The sequence below is a fragment of the Haliaeetus albicilla genome, chromosome 9, assembly GCF_947461875.1.
Source record: "Haliaeetus albicilla chromosome 9, bHalAlb1.1, whole genome shotgun sequence".
Taxonomy (NCBI): domain Eukaryota; kingdom Metazoa; phylum Chordata; class Aves; order Accipitriformes; family Accipitridae; genus Haliaeetus; species Haliaeetus albicilla.
In genome coordinates, this window is record NC_091491.1 from 8,908,692 (window position 1) to 8,932,244 (window position 23,553).

The 23,553-nt window shown below is 46.9% G+C and overlaps 3 protein-coding genes across 7 annotated transcripts in view; 1 reads left to right on the forward strand and 2 right to left on the reverse strand.

Annotated features, from left to right (window-relative positions):
* Positions 1-299: 299 nt before the first annotated feature.
* On the reverse strand, positions 300-6,312 carry DERL2 (derlin 2). The gene is made up of 7 exons (XM_069791443.1): positions 6,149-6,312; positions 5,493-5,558; positions 5,139-5,212; positions 4,596-4,689; positions 3,911-4,106; positions 3,247-3,337; positions 300-1,230 (listed from the first exon to the last, which is right to left on the reverse strand). Exons 1-7 carry the CDS (start codon positions 6,239-6,241, stop codon positions 1,125-1,127), a joined length of 720 nt encoding a protein of 239 aa, XP_069647544.1. The 5' UTR covers positions 6,242-6,312; the 3' UTR covers positions 300-1,124.
* A 118-nt stretch (positions 6,313-6,430) lies between these two features.
* MIS12 (MIS12 kinetochore complex component) lies at positions 6,431-9,852 on the forward strand. The gene has a single exon (XM_069791444.1). The coding sequence runs from the start codon at positions 6,812-6,814 to the stop codon at positions 7,442-7,444; it is 633 nt and encodes a 210-aa protein (XP_069647545.1). The 5' UTR covers positions 6,431-6,811; the 3' UTR covers positions 7,445-9,852.
* A 5,559-nt stretch (positions 9,853-15,411) lies between these two features.
* The window catches only part of CAMKK1 (calcium/calmodulin dependent protein kinase kinase 1), a 113,665-nt gene continuing 105,523 nt past the window's right edge, over positions 15,412-23,553 (reverse strand). For all 5 annotated transcript variants that reach the window (XM_069791449.1, XM_069791450.1, XM_069791446.1 and 2 more), the window contains one exon: positions 15,412-22,311. In XM_069791449.1, coding sequence (XP_069647550.1) covers positions 22,239-22,311 — 73 coding nt within the window. In that variant the 3' untranslated portion in view covers positions 15,412-22,238. The remainder of the gene's footprint in view (positions 22,312-23,553) is intronic.

Sequence of the window (23,553 nt, forward strand, 5' to 3'; positions counted from 1 at the left end):
GCTCTGAATTCCTTATGTGGCTCCTCATACAGATATTTATAATCAACATAACTTCAAGCTAAATCCCACTCAGTGTCACTGACCTGTGTTGGACACTTCAGTTCTCCCACAACAAGCTTGATACACAGACCACGAACGGAACATCTTGAGCAGACAATCCTGTTTCCTAGCAGTTCTGAGAAACACTGGTGGGAAAAGCTTGCATTAATGCCGTCTCTTCAGGGACTTGCTTTTTCCAACCTCTGCTTTTTCACCAGCTGCCTCAAGGCTACAGGACTACACAAAGGATTAACAAAAACAAGGATCCACAAGACATTTTATTCAACTCATTGTCTGAGATATTTGAGCAGTTCTGACTCCAGACAAGTTTTCTTCCCTAGTGCTCCAAGTCATTTAACAACAGTTAGAATTGTGCATGTGTGGGGATGCATTTTGTAGAACTACCTATTTAAACAAACCAGTCAGACTCAAACCTGGTCATCTGAACACACAGCCTCTGGGGGAAAAGTCATCAAAACATAGTCTCAGCCTGCAGGTGTATTCACACAGAGGCACATTCCAGAAACCCAACTGGCAAGTGAAAAGACTGCATTATGCTGCACGTTGTACTTCTTACAATTCAAACAAGACTGGAGACAATAGCATCTCAGATTGAAAAACCTTTTGCCATTGAAATAGGGACTTGCACATTCAACCATCTTGCAGCTGTTTTATTCAAGAATAAAAAAATGAGTTAAAACCCAAAAAGTTGGTTTTGTCCCCTGTAAAGTTTCCCATATAGTTTCCTGTATCAAATAACTTGAAAAAATGCTTTAGAAATCACTTTAAACAAGTACTCGCAGTCTTGTTAACTGAAGTTGACAGGAAATGGTTTCCAGTTTTAGCGTTTTGGCTCCACTGGATTAGTATTTTCATTACCAGCACAATAAATTCCCTGACTGGGAAAGACACCGGTAGCCTGGAAGTGTCCTGGATTAGACTGCCATTTCATAAAGTGCTTGTATTCGAAACCATAGAGCTGTCAAAAAGTGTCCTTTCTGCCATGGGGAGTGAGAAAGTCCCCAGTATGGAACTTCATTCAGGTCAGTCTCTCCCAGTTGTCGCTGGGTTTTGGCACAGACACATTAGCCTCCAAGGCGCTGACCTTCTCCCCATGCAAATCCTCCCGGTCGTTCTTCTGGCAAGGGATTGTAATTAGGATCATCTTCCGGTGTATCAAATATTGCTTTCCTGGAAAACAGAAAAGATGGAGGTTTTTTTCCCTTTAGAATATGCGTTTCACAATAAGACCAAGACTGCTCAAATTCTGCACATGTAACAGCATCCTCCCTCAGAAACAGCCTGCCAAAGCACTGGTGATTTATACCCAAGCCACGCTTGCTCTCCAATTAGGAGCCATCTGGAAGAAGGTCTAGAATTATGTGCCTAAATCAACCAAGACTGATGAGATTCAGCTGAAAGTTAAAATTCCACCTCCAGTTTAAAGCAGAATTTCACACAGCTAGCATGTTCTCCCAGGACAAGGGAGCAAAATGTGAATGGGATACTGAAGAGCTCTTCACATCTTGAGACGGGGACAAAGCAAGAGTCAAATACAGGCAGTATTATCTCAATCTCACAGGCAGGATGCAGGCATTGACAAGCAGACTTGAAATCCACAGAAAAGTCTGCATTTGAGACAGCATTAGCAACTTGGAGTTTCTGATTTATTACAAAAATCATGCTTAATCTCGTAGGTTATTTTGCCGCTCTCAAAACTAGTTTTAGAGGTTCTCTCTCTGTAGATTTGTTATCCAGAAACAAAAATGTAGTACATTCTTTGAAATAAACAAACAAAAAAGTCACAGAGTGCATACAAGCAATCATTATATCAAATATGTCTTAAAAGTAAAGTGTGTTTAACAAGACAGTTTCAGAATAGCTGAAGGGATTATTTCTCTTCACCCAGAGTGACAGGCCATTTCAAAGAAGTTTTCAGAACAGGAAAAAAGAAAATACCAGGGGTATTACAGGATTACAACTAGCACATCAAAGAAAATTAAAGCATCTGGGAAAAAATCCACAATTCTAGACCCAGACAAGAATCATAAGCAGCCTTCCGAACACAGACATGTAAAAGGATTTTAATGGCAGCCTGAAGACAGGCCGACACTCTTTCCAGAGGAAGAGAGTTACTGAGACAGCATGCGTTGCCCCAACATCCTTAAGATTCCTCTTGCACTCAGCTGGGTGCATATACCCTCTGAAAATGGGATATCTCAAATATACCCTTAGTGTTCATGTGTCATTGGACTCTCAATTTGTCTAGAATTGCATTTATATGAAGGTAGCCCTCACCAGAAACAGTCTGCAGCTGCTAAGGCCAAGTTAGAATAGTGTAGGCCTACAAAAGTGACCAGCACAACTGTCCTGGGACAACCATTCCTGGAGCCATCACCTGGTACAACTACTTGCTGAAGACAAAGCCTATACTGAACAGAAATAAACTATCAGTGTAAGTGTACTTGTCCAATCAAACAGGTACGACCCATCAGTTAAACTAAGCAGGGGTCTGAATATGACATTTTAATTACTCCAGCTCCCGGAGGCTAGTTAAAAAAAAAAAAAAAAAAAAAAAAAAGACAATCAGTTCAGCTCTAGACAGTTCTAAGAGTCTCACGGAGCTCAAATTTCAATATCTCAGCTGCCCTGTTGTTCAGGCAAGCTTCTCTCACCCAGGCCGCTGTACAGCATTACAGGTGATTACAGCCCTCTACGCAAGAGGGAACTGAGTAGTAGTAGCACTGCTCAATAGTACAAACATTGAAGTCTTTTGCCAAAGTTGTGAAATAGAGAATGATTTACAGATTAAAAAAAGATTCTACATATTTAACACCTCAGTCACTCTGTTCGTACACAGGAGGACTACTCTTACTCCTCACACCTCAATAAGAGACATGCATCTATGGTGCCACCAACAGGCAAAACTCAGCAAAGCCTAAAAAGTGTCACCAAAGAAATCAAGGGTTATGAAACCCCTTTAGCCCTTCTTTGCAAGAAGTTAGTTCCCACTTACACATCTGCTAAGATTCCCCCCCCCCTTCCTTGTTTGGCAACACAGGAGTTAACTAAAAGAGCAAGTACAGACACACCACAATTCTGCCTCACGCTGTCTAATTTACCAGAAGTCGATGCGACTGAATTATAAACAGTTTTCCATGCAAGCACTTTTTCTACATCCGTTCCAAATCAGGCACCAATACTTACAGGACAGATGGTGTTCTCAGAAGCCTTCCACCACCAGGCTGATTGGGAAAGACATCCTCTAAGAAAAAATATATATGCCCAACGGCAATGCCTAGTATATAAAAAAAAGTCAAATGGTGATTTTTCAATACTTCCCCTTTACAACCTCCAAATGCTTCACTAGAGTTTTCAGCAAAAAAAAAACAAAACACCAAACCACCACACATTGATTCTTTCACAGAAAATACAGTAAGAGATACAGAAATACAAAAAACAATGAAGCACACTGACATCAGATGGAAAGCTTAACTTACACTACAAGACATTAATACAAGGAAAACTGCTTGTCATTATTGAACATACTGATGTTATGGCTTTATTAGAGTTGACAAAAATAGTAATATAAGCTATTTTACTTCAATAGTTTGATGCTCACAATCAGATTACATACCTGGGCTGATTCCAACCAATAAAAAGCCAAAGCACCAGAAGCTCTTTCCATCCTTGTTACAGTACAAAATATGCTACAGTGTTTAGAAATCAAGAAAAGCCCGGTATAAATATAGCACCATTATACCAGACTAACACCAAGCAAGAGGCATTTAACCGTTTGTTTTTTCCACATTTTTTGTTTCATGTAAAATACTCGCAGGAACAAATCCTTATGGTTCTTGCAATTCCTTACCCAGGAGATCCACAATGATGGAGTTCCCCAAAAGCAGTGAAAAGCCCATCAATACCCAGGGTAGAAATGGGGCTTGAAAGATGAGAAGACCAAAAAAGTTCATACGGACATAGGGATTCCTGCGGCTCCATACATACACGAGCATTATTGTGAATGCCTGACCCAAGAAAACCAAGTTCACAAACAGGCCAAAAAGCTGTGGTGAGTCGTTAAAGAAAACAGTTCACCAAGTAGTGTTGTGAGGTCAAGCATGAGAAGAACTTCACAGCTTAACCTGTAATCCTATGTCTTCCATAGAACTTCTAACTCTTACTTTCCCAGGTTCAAGTAAATCAAACCCACTGTCAGTCAAATTCAACACCTATAGCAGGATTCAGGGTACCTGCAGCATGAATAATCTCTTTAAAGTATAATTTACCATGAAACCACCAAAGCACCAACATTTCACTTGGACAACCTGAGCATGATTACACACTTGAGCAGTCCCCTTTTATCTGATAATCTCATTTTCATAATCCTGTAAAGCAGCAAAAAGCCTGAAAGACCAGCCCAGTATTTAACAGCAATAGTCCTCGTACTACAACAAAATATACTATCATCTAAGAAGATAAAAGTAACATCACGGTTTCAGTTCTCATTCACATATTTTAGCTTTACTAAAGCTGTTTGGAATAAAAAAGGATACAGTCATTAAAAGTCCTCCAAAAAGGAACATAAATACAAAATCTGCCGTCCGACCTCGAAAAGAGCCTTCTTCAAGCATTCGGCAGTAACGATATCTGAAGTCACAGGTCAGGAAAATTTGATTGCAAATGAGTTTAAAGAAAGATCCAAGTGGAAAAGGATTCAATTATACATGAGCTTAGATGTAAGTTTTGTATCAATTTACTTCATCAACCGCCTCTTTCCGGGTGCCTCAGCAGAGAGGTCAGACCCAGGAGGAAAAAGTTACTTGGAATTTTCTCCTGTATGTCAGAACCAACCTGAAGGATGAGGCTTGTACAACAAAGTCTTAACACCACAAAAATAAATGGCAAAGCTCTTGACAGCTTCTGAAGGAAATCCCATTGATATCCATTCATGACATCAGTGAAGTCAGCATCGCTAAACTCCCAGGAACTTCACGGTGGAGCAGAACTGAACCTTTGCCTATATGCACATATAGCAACGTGCCTGTACTGTGGAGCTCTGCTTTCCAAGGAAAGAAAACAAACTTGATGAAGGATACAAAAAGATCATGTTAAATAAAAAATTAAAGCCAACTGGTCCAAAGAATAAGTAGTTTGTGATTAACCTCCATACCTGGAAATAAAACAAATACAAGGACTTTAAACATGACAGCTTATTTTTATTGTCTAAATAGAAAAGCAAGTAACAACGTGACTGAAATCTCCTTTACAGTCAACAAATCTAAGACCTATTATAAGATACAGTGATCTGCACTCTAGCTTCATTAGCTTTTCTAAAATATAACTTCAACGTGAAAAGTCATAGTCATTTGTAACACTCGATTTTGAGAGAACAAGCACTTGCAAACTCAAGAGTTTACTTAAAAACTTCTCATACTTTAGAAAACACTTACTTGAAAATGTTTAAATATTAATTCAGGGTTGAAATACAGCTGAAAGGGTGTGATTAGTTCTAATTGCTGGAAAAAAAAAAAGAGAACAGTTGACGGAATCAGTACACCAAGCAAAAGTTGTACACACCCAAATAAGGAACCCCCTTCCTCTGTAGCAAAAAGAGCCCAGCAAGTTGTCAATCAGCACAACAAGCTTTCTAGCAAAAGCCAGCCTCAACAACCAATTCAGCCCCCCTCACGTTGTTACTATTTATCTGTGCTTTGCGCCTTCCCAGGTTTCACAGCGGGCTGACAGCGGGGGCTCTGGAAGCGCTGCTTTTAGGGGACCCCTCTGCTTCCCGAGGGGAAGAGACCTGGCCCTGGGGGGTGGTGGGGGGGGGGCGTCTGAGGGAACCCCTTCCACCCTTCCCAAGCACACTCCTCTCCCCAGCCCGCCTGCACGGCTCCTAGGAGCCTCACACTCCCCGCCCCGTCCCGGGCACCCTCCGAGCAGCCTTCCCCTCCGCCGCCGGCTCTGTCAGGCTGCAGCCGGCCGGCCGGGGCCCCGCGGAGCCGGCCTCACCGCCCCCCACCCAGGGAACCGGGCCCTCAGGAGGGTCTGCGGAGGCGCGGGCCCGAGGGAGCGCGGCCGGCGGGGGCGGGGCGGCCCCACTCACCACGGCGGCGGTGGTGAGGACGCAGGCGGTGGTGTAGGCCCGCGTAACGGGCGGCACCTGCAGGTACTCCTGCCGGAAGGTCTGGTACGCCATCTTAGCGCTTCCCGCGCCGCTTCCGCTTCCGCCACGCCTCTGCGCCTGCGCGCATCGCCCACCGCCCACCCTCCCTCCCCCGCCACCAACCCCCGGCGGAACCAATCGGCGTCGGCAACGCCCGGGCTGTCGCGCTGCTCTCTCATTGGCCGAGCAGCGAGGGCGGCAGGGGCCTCCCCTCGCTTTCCCCGCCCCCGAGGGCTGGAGCTCTTGATGATTGGGCGGCGCCTTTGCCCTCGTGGCCACTGATTGGCTGCTGGCGGGGCTGCCCTCCTGAGGGAGTTCGAACGAGGCGGGAAGCGGCGGCGGGAGCCATAGCAGCGGCGGCGGGGGGGGTCGGGTTCGGCACCGGCACCGGCCTCGGTCACCAGCCTCGGTCTGCGGCACTAGAGCGGGAGGAGCGGCCCCAGTGCCTCCGGTAACGGCGCGGGAGGCCGGGGCTGCGCTGGACCTCCTGTGGGAGCCGGCTTCCCCTCAGCTGCGGGCTCGGCCTTCCCGCCTCCAGCAAGGCCCGTCTTCCCCGGGCCCTGCCTTTCTCGCTCCTTCCCTTACCGGCTTTCCTCCGCCACCATGTCGGTCAATCCCATGGCCTACGAAGCGCAGTTCTTTGGCTTCACCCCCCAGACGTGCATGTTGCGCATCTACATCGCGTTCCAGGACTACCTCTTTGAAATGATGCTGGTGGTTGAGAGCGTAATCCTGAAGAAGCTGGACGGGTTTCCCGGCTGTAAAATCAGCCCCTTCCAAATCCGGAAAAGCACGGAGAAATTTCTTCTCTTCATGAAGCAGCACTTTGATAAACTCTTCAGTAAAATGGAAGAAATGCTTCTGCAGCTGGTGTTAAACATCCCTAAGAACGTGCTCCTTCCCGAGGATAAGGTCCACGAGCAGTACCCCTACAGCAAAGCACAGTTCCAGGCGCTTCAGGATGAGATCCATCAGCTGCAGCAACAGTACAGGGCTGAGGCGTCTGCTGGGCAGGCACTGCGTGCAGAACTGGAAGAACAGAAGGCTGTTCAGGCTGAGCTTGAGAAGATTTTGCAATGGTTTGATGGGCTTGAGAATATCTGTAGGGAGCACGGGACTGGCAACTTGGAAGAAAGCTTTGCTTTCTTGACACAGAACTCTAAGAAACTGCAAGATGTGCTGAAAGACGTTGAAGAGAAAAGCAAAAAATTAAAGCAACATGATCAGTTATTGTAATGGAAATTCTGAAAAGGCAACAAAAATCATTTAGACAGCTTGCTTAAAATGATAGGGGCTTATCTTTCCGGAAGCACTTTCCTTAATCCCTTACTCCTCTAGTCCTGCCAGGATCTAGACTAAAAGCTGTTGAACTGTGTCAGTTTGCACCTATTTAGCACCTCCCTAGGGAAGCAGGGGGAGAAAAAAGTCTGTAAAATGTAGCTCTCATTGGGAATAAATATTGGGTTAGATAACCTGGCTGCAAAGGTGCCTTCCTGACTTTATGAATGCTAACTTCGAACACAACATAGTGCTCGTTTATTTTAAGGATTATTAAAAAAAAAAAAGCCCAAGTAAGACCTGTAAGGATATGTAAGTGCGTTTTCAGCCTGATACCAGTTCAGGTAACAGAGTAGATGTTTCTGTCTTTGAGGACCTTGGGATTTGTACCAATTTCCCGCAGGAGCCGTATTGCACAAGCAGTGAGTGTCTGGTTAAGGCTGAGATGCCGTTCACTGTGTTTTAAAAGCCAACAGCTAGGAAGTGAACAGAGAAGAGTGGGACAGTGACACTGTTGTCAAGGTTCTGATGAGAAATAGATCTATTTGCATCAATACTGAGTTTCAACCCAATTTCTGAAGTTTCAGGGTTACTTACCACTCCACATGAGTTTGGAAAGAGGTAGCTTGTGTTTTCTTTAAGCAAGGACAGTGTGCTGCTCCACAGACCAAAGATACAGAAGCCACTGGAGGAAATGAGCAACTCGATCACCTTGTCCTACTTTAGCTTAAGTTGCTTTACACGTATATTTTGTTTATTTGGCTGTTTTTATTTTTGTTGTCCAGGGTCCTTTTTCTACTAAATAGCAAAGGTCATTTTATTCATGTTTAATCCGATTTTCCTGTAAAAATGTTGTGAAGACTGACTGCTATGCTTGAGTTCCTTGAAGTGACTTAATTAAGCTTATTCTATCTGTACTTGATTCATAATACATTACAGTCTCTGTGCATCTTTCTGTTGGCCTCAGCAGGTTTTGAATCTCCTGTACAGTCGTATCATGAAATATCAATACTAATTTCTACTTTACTAGCATAGCTGTTTGAAAGACATTAAACTTGTGAATAATTTAGTAGTTACTGCAATAAAAAAATGTATTAAAAGCATAAAATACCCTTTGCAATTCTTTCTTCCCCGACTTCTGAAGACTTCATACAGAATCAGCTTGGTAGAACCAGTGTCTTTAAACATACATTGCCTTGATATGTGGCTGGAGACCTGTGAGACTTGGTGGCCGCTCTTGAAATCTTCACAAAGGAAGTTAATTTCTGATGTCGAGCTCGGGACTTCTGTAGAGAATGTTAGCCTGTGTGGAGGCTGGAGTTCAGAGGAGGAAAAACTAGGACATCAGGTAAAAATTAAGTTGCTTGTTTAGGAAACAACTTAGGGACTTAAAAGTTATCTAATATTCTCAAAGTTTGAAGAGTAGAAAAATGTCATTCATACAAGGTCCACTGTAGAAAATCTTGCTGAAAAAGTCTGTCTTCGTTTTATACCATTACTGTCAGTTTTGTTGCAGAAATCAAGCAGCCACTAGTCTGTAAATTGAATGCAAATATGTACATACTGTTTCATTTAATGCTAAACTGTAAAGAAGAACATTTGAAAAATCTACTACAAAACAAAGGTGATAACTTGAGCCCAAAGAAACATTTCCACAAGAGAAGAACTACAAGCAAGAATTTGACAAAGGGGGATAAAACAATCCGTTGCTGCCTGTTCTTCAGGGCACAGTTGAGCGCAACTGCTGTCCAAATCCCGTAATGTCATGATACATTCATTAACATCCTCAAAATTATTGCTATCTTGTATTAGAAATAAAGAGGAAGGAAAAGTGGTGTGCAAGATAGTACTGATGTATCTGAAACCTTTTACCTTCTGTCTGCAATCTGAAGAAAGGCATTGCTGCACACGGAGGGGGAATGTCCCGACGGTGAAGGGCGTCACATGTATTCATGCAACGTTTCAGCACCTGCACAGTTCGGGCCTGCATCGCTGTGAAATGCTTTGGTATGTAGGCACTGGTGGACTAAAGGGTGACCTGACTTCTCTTGTTGAATTAGATCTTTTAAGGTACTTATTTCTGAAAAAGGGGTGGGGGTTTTTTTTGCTGTATGAATAAATCATTAATATGAACACATAAGACAGCCATTTACAGCTAATAGAGGTTCTCAAGAGGAGATTTATTACACTGACCTCTTTAGGCTTCTCTTCAGCCACGATTAAATGCTGGTGGTCTGATGACAAAACCATTTAGTTGAAATATGGAGAAGAGCAGATCTGTGAAGAAAAAAAAATGAACTTTGCCATGACCCCTCTGGAGATACCGGCTTCTGAAATTCAACTGCTATTAAAATCCTGTAACCTAATTTCTCGTCTTCATTTTTGTTCATGAAATCACTTTTAAGAATAAAAGTCTTGAACTGCAGGGGTGGTGGGTGGGATACATGGAGAAGGGTGTTGCCAAATATAATTTTCCAAAGAGTAATGAAAAGTCTCACCAGGAGATCCAGCATATTTCAGTAACACATGTGGTAGCGGTATATTGAAGAACAACTGTTTTGTAAGAGGGAATAATGCTATTTTTTTTTTAAACGCTTACCTATGAAATTCAAATAAGCATTAAAAGTCCTTTTTTAAGAACATTTTCAATAAAACAGAGAATGAAATGGGTATCCACAGAAGTTTTAGTGGAGGGAGGGTAATACTCATGGGAGCTCACCTCACCTAATGCCAATGTTATGGTATGAAACTGAAAATACTGTCACAGTGCAAAATTAGCTCCAAGGAAGCAAAATCATTGAGTCCCATCACTGGGCAGGAGCCCGCCTGGAGCTGCCCGGGCACTGAGATGCCACCACAGCCGGGCTGGGCTGCCGGCCGGAGACTCTTTGGCAGCAGAGGGCACCAGGAGGCTGGCCCAAGGCTTCGCTTCCAGAAGAGGCTGGTTTATCCTCAGATAAATCACTAGTTTTACCCTTAATGAGTAGGAGACACTTTTCTTTGGGCATTGCATGTCACGCACGCATTTGCAGAAAGCTGGATCAGGATGTACCGAGTTTACACACACCAATGCTATGTTTTCCTTTAAAGAAGAATTATTCTTATTTTCACTCATTTTCCCTCAGACCTCTGCACTTTCCCCTCTCCCGACCAGGCAGCTTGCACAGTGCCAAGGTCTTCTCCAGCACGTCCTTCACGACTGGAGCTGTGGGCGAGCAGGGAGTGCCGATACTGGACGTGATAGTTGTACTGGGATTTGCCTGGACGTTGCAATTGCTACATGACGCTTGTGTTGTGATTTCAGTGTATTGCTGTAACACGCTGCTAAAGCAAAATCCCCCGTATGATCAAATAGGTAAATATGTCGAATGAGTAAATCTGATATTAAACATTCCACCCTCCTGGTGCGGATATCAAGCAGACCCACTCACGGAGCGCTGGGCTCTGGCAAGGCTGTACCCACACCGGCCTCACGCCCTCCTGCAAACACCCCTTCTTACCTGCTTCCCAAAATGACGTCCTGTCACATGCACTCCCATCAGTCGAGCCATCATAATGAAATACTTAAAAAATTATTTCCTGATACTCTGGAGAACAGTGCAGGAAACACCTTTGGCCAGCACCCCCAAACCTCGGGCAACGAGCCTGGGAGCCACCGCCACACTTTGCCAAAACTCGTTAGGCAGCTGCCTGCAGATGCCCCGCTCTGCTCCGGGCTGCCGCTGCCCGAATCCCTAATTACCAGGGAAGCTCCCAGAGCCTGGGCCATCCCCCCGGATTAACCTCAGGCACTCACACAGCGTTTCAGCGTCCAGCAAAGGCCATGGGGTTTTCTTCCCAGATTCATCCGCTGCTGCGGCAGCTCATCCTTCAGCTGCTGCTTCCGACGGTACCGGGGGGGCATTCCCAGCCCCGAATTGTGCTCATGCGTTTGTGGGGCCCCTCAAGGTCTAGACACTGGAGAGCAGCTCGATGTACCCTGACTCCATTCTCGGTGGCCTCTCTGTCCGTCCTTGTCCCACTCTCCAGGGGCTTCCATCCCTCACGGCGGCGGAGTCAGTGCATCGGAACGGCGATGGCCACGGCACATGTCCCGTCGGTGACGGCACTACAGGTACAAGGCAGGCAGAGAGAGGATGGCACCGAGCTGCTGCAGGAGCAGGACCTGGGGCTGGCTTTTAAAGAAAGGAGAGAAATTCCGTGTGGGTGATGTTAATCCTCGTTTTCTCTAAATGGTTGTCCAGAGCTGGAAGATTCAGAGCCTCAGGCTGGGAGCGAGGTACTTTACAAGACGCAGTGTAAAAAATATAACCATTATTAAGAGCCTTTTGCAGGGGGAAAACAGCCTTGTTGTCATGCACTTCATCCAACAAACACCCCAGCAGCAGAGCTGAGGTCTAAGGGGAACAAAACCAAGCTACCCATTTTCTTACTGGGGTAACACGCGCTCCTGGTCTGGGGACACACAGGAGCCCCAAGGCTCGTTGGGGCTGGGGATGTCCCAGCAGCTGGATACGCCATCGGGATGGGGAAAGCCTTCGAGCCCCACTGCAGCTACCGGGACTATCAGGTTTTCAGCAAAACTCACCTCAGGGAATAAAAAGTGCTCTCTGACTGTGAGGAGGACATGCAGCCAGGATTGGAGCCCCTGCGCGTGGAGAAGGGGGTCAGGTGCAGCGGGGAAGGAGCCATCACCATGTCCCAGGGGGTTCAGTTCCCAATGCAAAGGGAAAGAAGATAAATAAAATTAAGAGGGTTTTTTAGCAGCATTCACAGCCAATTCCAGTGCTCCGGGCCAAGCGATGCAGCCCTCCTCAACTGTATACACTGAAGGAGGGTGTAATTAGCAGCCGTTAATAAACCCACACCTGGCAAAATGCCAGCCTGGGGCCAGGGCCATTACCATATGTCTCCTCATTAAAAGCTTTAATTACAGGCAGGAAACGCCAGTGGCAGCCACACAATTTAATTGCTTCACCTGAAGCTGGCAGCGGGTCAGCTTCCTCCCTTGCCGGCAATCCCACGGTGGCTGGGGGCTGCTGTCCCCATCCCCATCCCGCAACAGGGCTGACGGGACCAACAGGGCAGGGAGGAGATGCTCATGCCACACCGTCCCATGATAATGATGAAAAAAACCCAAACGCTGTTATGCAAAAAAAATTTCTTTCACGGGGATTTTTGGCTGGCTCAGACTAAGCAAGAGCATCCCCCTTCCCGAAATACAGCCCTGAGAAACCTCCTCTGCCAAAAAAAAAATTGAGATCAACAGGCAGGGATGCAGGGAGACAGGCAGGCGCTGCGAGGCACCACGGCTGACACGAGTTAGCCCAGCTAGCGTGCGTGGAGGCTCTCCCCTAATGCGTTTGCACATCACACATCGTAAAATCAGATGGGAGTGAAAGTGCCTAGTGCCTCAGTGGGATTTATGGAGAGCTGCCCTGGTGCCACCTCCCCCTGCACCCCAGCCCCTGCATTAAAATAAATGGGGCACAGAAAATGGGCATTCAGATCACATTAGTGGCAAAACATTGATTTACTCAAGCGAAGAAAGTCGGTCAGGGCTTGATGCTGGCATTTCTTGGCTGTGTTTACTGGACCTCCCTGGAAATTGCTTTAGAAAAGAACATGGTAAACAGCTTTTTCCTACTCAAGGAGATGAAAAGACAAATCCTGGACATGTTTGGCAACAAAGGGATCACTTTCACATGTAAGATCTTCCCCCCACCCACCCCCCAGTTAAACCATAGGAAAGAGGGAGTGTGATTAAACAGCCTTTGCTGGAGGGAAGCCTTGGAGGCAGCTGTGCAGCTTGGTGTGGAGCAGCATGGGTAACAATAAAGGGTGAAGTTTATAAGGAGGTTACTCCTGGTTGGGGCTGTGTCTTCTGAGGGCTGATGACTCCCCCTTCACTGGGGACAGGAAAAAAAAAACCCACATCTCTTGCACAGCCCCGCACAGCTTTGGGTGCTTCCCCAGCCGTTCATCCCATCCCCGCATCCATCCCACCTACACTGCAGTTAGTTTTAAGTGGCAGTCGTGGCTCTCAGGGTGAAACTTGGCATGACAAGATGTAATTCAGAGGTTAGTTTAGCTCCACCTTGGCTGTAACTAAGGACTCGGGCTTTTGCTTTAAAACCACCACCCATTTGCAGCCGGACCTTGCCCAAAGCCTGAGCAGCAACTGCTTACCAGCACCCAAACCTGCAGCTCATAACGACATGCACCAGCAGCTAATATCAGACCCAGCAGAAACATCTTCCCATCTTTTGTTGGAAATTAGTATAGGAAATTTAATTTCAGACTGAAGAGGGAACAAAAGGCAAACAAATCAGGGAAATAACGTCAAGGCAAGATTGAGCCTTTGGAGCTTGTTTCCCTGTATGGATCCTGCCAGGCGGCGATGCCCCAAAACCGGACACGTTGGACCCAACGGTCCCACACCAGTGACCCCTCTGCTTGGTGCCCTCCCGCCTACCAGCAGCTCTGATTATTTTTGTCCCCTTCCCCCAGGCAGCTCCCCTGCCCGGCACCTCATTGCATACCTGCTGCCCAAGCAGCCCTGGCTCCAGTACGCCTGCTTCTGGGGATTTTATTACCTCTCATTTCCCCACAGAAAGGAAATTCTCCTGCTGCTTTGCCTCGCTTATCCCTCCTGGGCTATTATTACTCCTACTTACACAACTGAGAATATTATTCCCTCCTGTCACCTTAATTTCTAATAATTAGTATTTGGTGTAACGCTACAGCAGTCAGCTCAATGAATGTTATAATAAGCACTAAATTATAATTTACTGCTCAAGAAATCCATTTTGAAATACAGTCCATTTAAAAGAAAATTAGGGGGAGCAGCTTTCAAGCCATTTACCTGGCTGGATCAAACCCCAGGCATGGCTGCAGACCCAGACCTGTGTGTGAGACCATCCCTGGCTGGAAAGAATTTTGGTCTTCCCATTTCTGTCCCCTGACTGTAAAGCCAAACAAATCAGCTTATGGGAAGGGGAAGCCAAGTCTGGTTTGCTTAACCAAAGGGACTGAGTACTGTGCTCCCCGAGCGATGAGCTGTTTCTGGGGACACGCAGCCCGGCTGTTCCCTTGTGTCAGGGGGACTCGGTTCCCCCGGGCAGCTCACTGTGGTACTGGGGAACAGGCTGCAAAGGTGTCAGGAGAACAAATAAAGCCCAGGGCATCTCAGTGAACAGACAAGATTCTAAAACCAGTTCACTACAAGTACTTTGTACCTCAGGTCCTTTTACATTCAGAGCCAGAAGGTGCTAACAATTTATATAAGTTATATAAGTAAATAAATGTATATTATATAAATTCACATACCCATGAATTAACAGGTGTGTTTAGCATTAGCGGTTATTGGGCCCATTGTGTGCGTGTTTGGGCAGAACAGTAATGACAGGTGATGAGATAGATGCCTTCATCTTTTGTTTGTTGTGTTTTCCTTTTCAGTACTCTAAGAATGAGACGAGAGCGGTGCCTCTGTGTGCCTCACCTGGAGGAAGGTCCCCGGAGCACAGCGGGATCGGCCGGCCAGTCCTGTCCCACAGCACCAGACGAGCCCAGGATTTGCTGTGGTTTCCACAACCATGCTGAGTTAGCTCTAGCCCAGGCCAACCCCTCTTCAAAGCAAACTGCATGTTTCTTTGGAAGCAAATGCAATTAAGGCAAGACAACTTCACAGGTGACGTTACAGCAAGATGCTGTAACAGTTGGTGATGTGGTACTGAAGCACGACAGGTCCCTGAGCATCTTTGTCCAGGGAAAAGCCCACCAGGGAAAGGGCAGGGACAAAAGGAGTGGTGGAAGCCCTGTAAGCCCCTCTTTGCTGTAGCTAAAAGCACAGAGAGGCCTTGAACAGCAGAGAGCACACAAGAGCCAGCAGCAAGTGCCGCGTTAGGAACCGCACTTAGACCGAGTGTCATTTCTGTGGACTTTATTGTCATTTTCTCTTCAGTTCTAGAGTACAAAAGCATGCAAAAAATAGCCTCTCTATTCATGGTACATATTTACAGTGTAATGGCCACGTGCCATTACAGTACTGAGTGCATATACATCATGCTTGAATTATAGCAGAGTACATACAGAGTCATATATTTAACATCAAGTATAACAAGAGACTTAAATACTAACAGAACAGGCCTATAAATCAGAAACAGCAGCAAAATTACGGCACAGAGGATCTGAATTATATCCTCAAAAGTTGCAATATATTTTTTCTTGAATTTACACAATTTTTTGGAACGCTTTGACTGATGGCTTGTGGTTACTGACCGAGGCCCTGGGCATCTGCTAGCAGCAATTCTGCCCATACATGGCTTTCCTTCAGGGAAGGGAAGGCAAAAGGCAGCAACTAGCTCTTGAGCTACTTTCTTTCCCTGGTCCCATGGGGGGCTGCGTTCAGAGTAACAGAGTAACATGGGATAATCCAGGTTAAATCAGGTTGGGAGAGAGGTGATCAGAGAGTGGTTTTCTGTAGGAGGCTCTGGGCCAGAAAAGAAATCCCTTTCACTGCTTTGCTCAGCAAACAACACTGTAAACATGCCCTAGTAAAGTGGAAGAGTTTGGTACCTGAACTAAGTTACACAAAACCCCCGCTATCTGCTTTCCAGTCTCCAGTATTCCTGCTGGACACCCGACGTGCTCATGCTCTCATCTCAGCAGGACCTCCCCCACCCCGTGCTGCAGCACAGTACTCCTTCCTCTGGAAAGGTTTTTACATTTACTGAGATCCCTATCCCTCAGGGCAGAAAGGAGCCTGCCTCTCCTGCTGTCCCCATCCCCATCATCCTCAAAGGTGAGATCCCCCATCTCAAAGAAGGACCATCTTTTATTGCAGCAGAACAGTAACACTGAGCAGCTAGCAAAACACCTCTACACCTGGAAATCACCAACGAAGGTGTCCAAGACTGTAAGTGATCCTTTTAACTCGCACAGCCAGTCTGCCCAGAGGCAACACTGGAGAGACAACGGTCCTTGCCGCATTTGTTCTGAAGCTCTTGCATTAGCTGCCCCATTAAAGGATAACTTGCAATCATGCAACAGCTTCTCACATACCTGATTGTGCTGCTTGGTGTAAGAGAGCCCAAAGCACCAGCTACGGGATGTTGCTCGCTGCAGCCGGTGGGAGATGAGGGGCTCTGGGCACGAGCGAGGGCAGCCGGGACCCTTAGAGAGAGCCTGGGTCTCTGAGGGGCTGGGACGAAGCCCCTGGGCTGGCAGGACAAAGCTCATGGTTTGCTTGGGCAAGACACGGGAGGGAAAGCACTGAGCCGGAGGAGAGCAAATGAGCTCCCCAGGCCACACACCACAGAAATGGAGAAAAACTTCCTTCGGCCCCTGCCGCAGCGCTGCTGATGGCTTCAGGATATGGAGCCGTGCTGAAGAACATAAAATTCCTCCCACCAGCTCCCTGCTGCAAGTCTGGCAATAAATAAGGAATTAAACTCCGTCCTGGGAGTGGTTTCATTGAGTTGCAATTTGTTTTGCATGGAGCAGCTACTCTGTCCCCTTGCCAGGCTCCCTTTGGATGCAGCCGTATACAAAAATAGCTTTCCTGAGACAAACCTGGATGCTGCTTGACCACCCACTGCTCCTGCCTTCCCTGTTTTATTCCCCAGGAATGTTTTCTAGGGCAGCATTTGTCAAAGCACTCTCCCTGGGACCCACAAATAACACAGCTTGAGTTAGCAACCCCCACACTGCAAGGAGCTGGGCATGTATTTAGCCTTAGTGGGTTTTGCACCGTTTTGCTTGCCTTGAGGGCCAAATTCTGGCACGTAGCAGGGGAGGTGAAGGCCTGCCAAAGGGGACAGGCATGCACACAATGGGGCACAGCGGCAGGAGCGTGCTGGGCTCGCCAGAGACCCTGTACTTATCATGTGTCCCCTCCGTGGTGTATCACAGGGGACATGCCAGGAGAAGACACCTAAAGCTGCCCCATTTTTCATCTCCAACCCTGCAACGTCTCTCTGCAGCAGGAAAAGGCAGCAGCCCATGCTGGTGCTGCTGGTGCCCGAGGCAGGCTGCAGCCCCCCACGCCTGCAAACCTGCAACCCACCTGCACCGCTGCCTCAGCACAAATCCCAAGGTGCGCTTTCAGCTCTGAAACGCAAAGATTTCTCTAACCTGCAAGATGCAAAAAGTGAACCAGCATCTGGACAGGAGATGTTGGCCCCAGACACGGCACAAACAAGATACGTAACTGATGCCACCATGACCGGCAAAGGACAGGCCTGACTTACCCACCCTCGAATGATGATAAAGAAAACATGTCAAAGACATGTGTGGCACTTGATCTTTCAGAAAGCCCAGTCTTTTCCTGTGCAGCTTGCTGCTTCTGTCTCAAGGCACAGGGAAAAAAAAAAAAAAAAAAAAAATCACAGTCCAGTCACACTTACTGCTGCAGGTGATTTAGCTTCTCTTGCGAGTGTGGGCTCCTACATGGATCGGGCTGGAGAGATGGTGCAGCAGCCAAAACTTCCAGGTCTTCCTTCTGCTTCCAGCAGCACGGACACCTGGAAACACCCAACCACAGGCTCGCTACAAATACCTTCTCTGTCCTGCACACCCCCTCCATAGACCTGCTCCTGCTCCAGGGCTAAATCATGTGGCTACACCATGTCTGCCCACGCTGCGACTTCTCATGGAAACATCACTGCGAAAACCACTGCCCAACACAGAGCCCCTGAGTGGGCACAGCTGGGGGAGGTGGTGTTATAAACACCGTGAGTGTTTATCCATGCATCCACTCACACACTGCAACGCATCATTAAAGAGCTGAAACACTCAATTACTTGCAAGTGTGACATTCATAGCGATATATTCCTGCCCAAAGGGTTAAAGACATTCACTGCAGTATTCCTCTGTGCCAGACAGGAGACACTAAACCAGGATTTTTACTTCGCACTGCCTCCCCAACTGAAGGCCTACAGCTATTAATTGAGCAAGACAAAGAAATCTACCTCCTGGAGATCAAAAAGATGTGCGATTTCCTCAAAAGAGAAATTTCCTTCAAGGTCTCTCAATCTGGGCCCATCCCCAAGCTGGAAGAGCCAACTGGGGCAGACCAAAGCCAACTGGGCCACCACGCAGCAGGGGAAAGAGGAGCCCTTCCCGGGACGCAGAGCCCAGCTAAGGCAGCTCAGAGCATCCCGGTATCTCTTCTCACAGGATGCCAATGCTCCAGGAATAGCACAGGCAAGCGAGGATTTGGAGGAGAAAAATATAGAGCACATACAAAAGCATCAGAGCATGCCTATGCCAGCTCTTCTCACTCCTTGGAGGAGCCCTGCCACGCCAAACCCCATTCCTGAGTTCATAGAGAGAAGCGAGACAAATATTTAGCCATCCAGCTACAGAGAATGACTTTCCCGAACAGATAAAAGGGCTGGCTTGCCAGAGATGTTTATTTTCAAATAAATACTATCTCTTTAGTCTCTTCCTTTCTTCAGAGCAGAAATAGCATTGCTCTGAGCTGCCCTAACATGCACATAAACAAGCAAGGACTTCATTTCACCTAAGTGAGAAGTACAGCATATTTTTGAAGGAGTCCTACCAAGCCTTTGAATAAATCTGAATGTTTCTCTTGCTGCTAGGGCAGTTTCCACCATTTTCATTTCATGCAAGTTTTCAGGCTGCTGTCTGCAACGCAATACAGATGGTTTCTGGAGGTATAAAGGAAAAACCCACAAGGCTGGCAGATTTTCTGGAGCAACAAGGTATGACACAAGCCCAGCTGTACAATTCTGGTTGCTCCCTGGACCTGTGGAAACAGCTCCACAAGGATTTCCTTCAGCAAAAAGGGCAATTTTTTCAAAGTAGATTTTGGGGTAATCATAATAAACACCCATTTTCCCCATTCCCCTCCAAAACTGAAGTGGCACTCCAACTACCACTAAAGGAACATGACACAGAGCTAATTAGTAACCAAACATCTGTTTGGTTGCATTACTTGAGGCTGAGAGCAGCTTTCCGGCAGCCTTGCGCTGCTAGCTCCCACCCCCTTGGGCATTACTAGAATAACCCCAGCAACTGGCTGGATCAGCAAAGTCTGTCTCTATCCCCAAATTATTCTTAGCATGTATAAGAAATACAATAAAAAACACCACGTTTGCAGTCTTACGAGATCTTTGAGCACCACCCAAGTGTTGCTAAGACCTCAGAATTCCCACGGGCATCAGGATTACAGGTACTCCCTTTTCTCCCAGGGCTAAGGCAACTTCCTGAGATGTGTCCTTGTCCTGAGATCATTCCTCTGCGCAGGCTGGGGGCTCACCTGGCATCGCAGCTGTCCTCCCCGCTGTTGGCAGCCCAGCCCTGCCGCAGCAGAGCTCTGCCATGGCCAGCCCCGGGGGCACCAGTTGGAGAGAGCCCATTTTCCCCGCAAACTGGAGAACAGAGTTCACTCCTACCATTTCCCCGGGGCTGCTCAGCTCAGCCCCTGGTGTGCAGCACGACCTGGTGGCACCCCAGCGCTTTGTCCCCAGCACAGACCAGTTTGCATGCAGAGACCATCCTCTCCGCAGGCAGCGGTTCCTCCCGGCCAGTCCCTTCTCCTACATTTGCAGAGCACCCCTGTGCTCTCAGACTTGCCAAGTCCCCATCTCCATTTTCACTCCCTTTCACCGGGTGCTTAAATCTTCATTACAAGGCAGCAGGGTCCAAGCCAGCGCTCGAGCACGCTAACCTGCGGGATGGATCATGGCACACAGCCGAAGCAGAACCACAGGCCCTCAGAGGATGCTGAGTGCACAGCTGGTGCAGGCAGACACACAAAGCAGGCAGGATTTACTGTCCGGATGCCAGCGCTGCAAAGCACAAGCCCAGAGCAGCAACCTTTACAGGATCTAATGCCTGCTTCAAAAATTAAAGGTCTCCTTAATAAAATACATTAGCTGCAATACTATTTCCCAATTTGCCAATATCTGCAGGTGACACGTGGGGCAGAGCCCAGGCTGGTGACTGCTTCTCGGCATCCCATCGAGGTGGCTGAAAATGAGCAACGGGAGACAGCAGGCTGGGGATGGGCAGCAGAAGGCACCAGCAGCAAAGCCCAGCTATGAAAACATTGGGAACCACCAAACTAGATTGTAGTAAACAGAACAGGAACACCAGTACACCAGTCACTACCAACAACCCTCGTACATGTATCCCCTCGCAAAAAAAAAAATAAATTAGGGGACAAAGTCCCAAGTCCTCAGTATTAACCTAAAAAAAGACAGTAAGATGATTACGTAGGAAGCAAATTTAATCGTGTCCTTTATTTAAGTACTATAAAATAAGAATCCAATCCCATTGGCTTCCTAGGGGCATGTTCAGGCCCCACAAAGCTCAAGGGAAAATATTGACATATATTCTGACGGACTGGTGTCACTGTTTTTTTACTCTGAGTACAAGAGTGAAATTCCTGATTATATACACAGTCCATACAGTCAACAGCCACTGAAATAGCTGCATCACCCTTTTAAGTGCAATCTCTCACCTATTGTCCAGCTGTAGAGATGAAGCTTCTAATCCCAAGTTTAGAAGCAATCTATGGATAAAATAGCAGCATCAGCACGTGCATAAAAATTACAGTCTTAAAATAAAATTAAAAATTAAAGCCTTAAAAACCCAAAAGATCAAGTTTTGATCTCTTTTGTGTTCTGTAGCTTTCCTTAGTCTAAAAACCCTCCAAATCTTTCATCCTAGCAAGCTCTCCCGGTTTGGGTCATTTATCAGGAAATAAAGAGTTTAAAAGCATCAGCTATGTAACTTTAAAGGAGCTAAGACATGAGTGAGGGAAAGGAAGTCACCCTTAAATAAAATAAACCCCAAACCTACCACTTCTTTTCAGCTCTAAGAACAACATCTGTGCACAGGACTGGGTGCAGCTGACTACGATCCCAGCTCTTCGGGAAGAGCACACTGTTAGCAGATATCCTCGGTGCACTAAGCCTTTCCGTGTAACAGCATATCCCAACGCTCCAGATCTCTACGACGTTCAAGGGCTCACTGCACATTACAGGGAATACCATGTAGTGCTTCTATTTTATGACACTGCCCTGACTAAAGCCATCAATACTGGCAGGATTTACACTGTGCAAAACAGAGGGATAAGAGAAGGAAAAAAAAAGAGAAAGGCAGGCATAGAGAGTGACAGCGTTCACTCCAAAAGCAAGATCTCTTCCCCGTTTAACTGATATCCACAGAAATTTTGCCATCAACTCCAGCAGGAGCAGGACTGTGTCCTGATATAGAGAAGTGCTTTACCCGTGCATTAAATGAGACAGTTGCCCCCTGATATAAAACCTAGCTCTGATGTAATTTTTTTTCCTGGTGCTTGAAATAGAGAATGCAAAAGAGCAAGGAAAAAGTCTGCAGGGCAAACAACCCATGAGACGTTTGGTTTGCTGCATTACAAATAAAACCACATTCATCGGCCAAGACACCCAACTACAAAGCCCACACGTGAAGCACAAGTGGAGAGCAAGGCACACACAGAGGAGTGCATGGACACCTCGCACAAGGAACGCAGCTGCCCACGAGGCCGAGCCAGCCCTCTGCCAGCCACACTGCCTGAGGACTTGCTCTTCTCCTTATTGCTGCTCTGTTCCTCCTTTCTGGTTTTCTGGGTTGGTCCATTTTGGTTTGGGTTTTTTTTTCTGCTTTGCAGGCCCCGGACTTGGTGATGAGGGCAGATGTGTGCTAGACAACACCACGATGGGTACAACAGCAGCAGCACGTGAGCGACCAGCCTGTGGCTTCAGGACGTAGCTTCGTCTTCACACACATCGGGCAGCTCTGGGTCCCTGCCTCCTTCTCTGCTCCCTTGTTTTCTACATGAACGGCAAAGAGATTAAGAGATTAATTAAGAGATTATAGGCACATAGCAATGCAAGAAATAAAGATGGGAGTGTTTTTTCCAACAGGCAACCCAGGTCAACAACATCAATATTAAGGGGGAATAGCAATGAACTAGCCTGTTGTGCTGGTACCATGTAAACAGCTCAGCAATATCCCAGCTCGATGCGCTGCAGTGCTGTGCCTACACACTTGCTTGGTCTCTGTGCCCCGAAGACTGAGCTGTGCGCTTCCCTGAATGCCCTCCTCCCGGCTGCAGCATCACGAGGAGGTATCTGGTTCTTGGAGAAAGTCTTGCAGACCAGCAGCAATGTTTCCAAATTATCTAGTTTGCATTTGGGGAGTTCTGGTTTGCTTTTCTTTAACCTGATTTTTTTTAAAAAAAAGATCAGAGTGATGGCTTGATATCATAACTGCTTCTCCAAAGCCGCACTGTAAATGGAGTAAAAACTGCATGCTCCTACCAGAACCCAGTTTTCCCTATGCAACAGCTGTTTCATTTCAGTTTCTGTGAGTTTGTCTGGTCCCCAAAACAGCTCAGCACCTGAGAGCAGCAGTCCTTAAAACATAGCCAATATAACTTACTTGCATTGTACGTCCACCATGATACCATCCATAAAACAGCCTGTGACTCAGATTTGACCAGAGAAAGCTGTCACTGCTCTAGACTGAATGGAGAAAACGTGACACCTCCAGGTGCCATCCACAACACCCCACAGCAGAGACCTTCGGCAGGCAGATAACTTGCACTTAAAATGCCTGTTTCTCCATTGTGAAGATATGAAGACATCCACAGCGTAAAGGAGGTGATGCTACCCCAAGCATCTGCGTCTCCCAGGGTGTCTGGCCTCGCTCACGCCAGCCTGGCTGCAGGAGAATCAGTCTGTGTGGACAAGCCAAATTGGCAGTGGAGAGTCAGCACTGGAGCACCCAGTGTTTGGGAAGCATGAGTTTGGGGCTCTGGGGTTACTGTCTGGTTGGGAACAACACTAAAAGTACACACAGGTCTATACCAATTTTTAAAGAAACCAGAAATGATCAAAGATCACGTTCCCTTCTCCCTCTACTCCAGCAAAGCCCTGCGATAAACCTGACCTTGACCGCAGAGCGTGGACCATTTCCCTGCGGGGGAGGCTGAGGAACAGCCCCCTTTCCGGTGCCTGTCATCGCCCTCTTTAAATGATTTATCACCCTGCGCAGCAGCAGAGGCTCCTTTC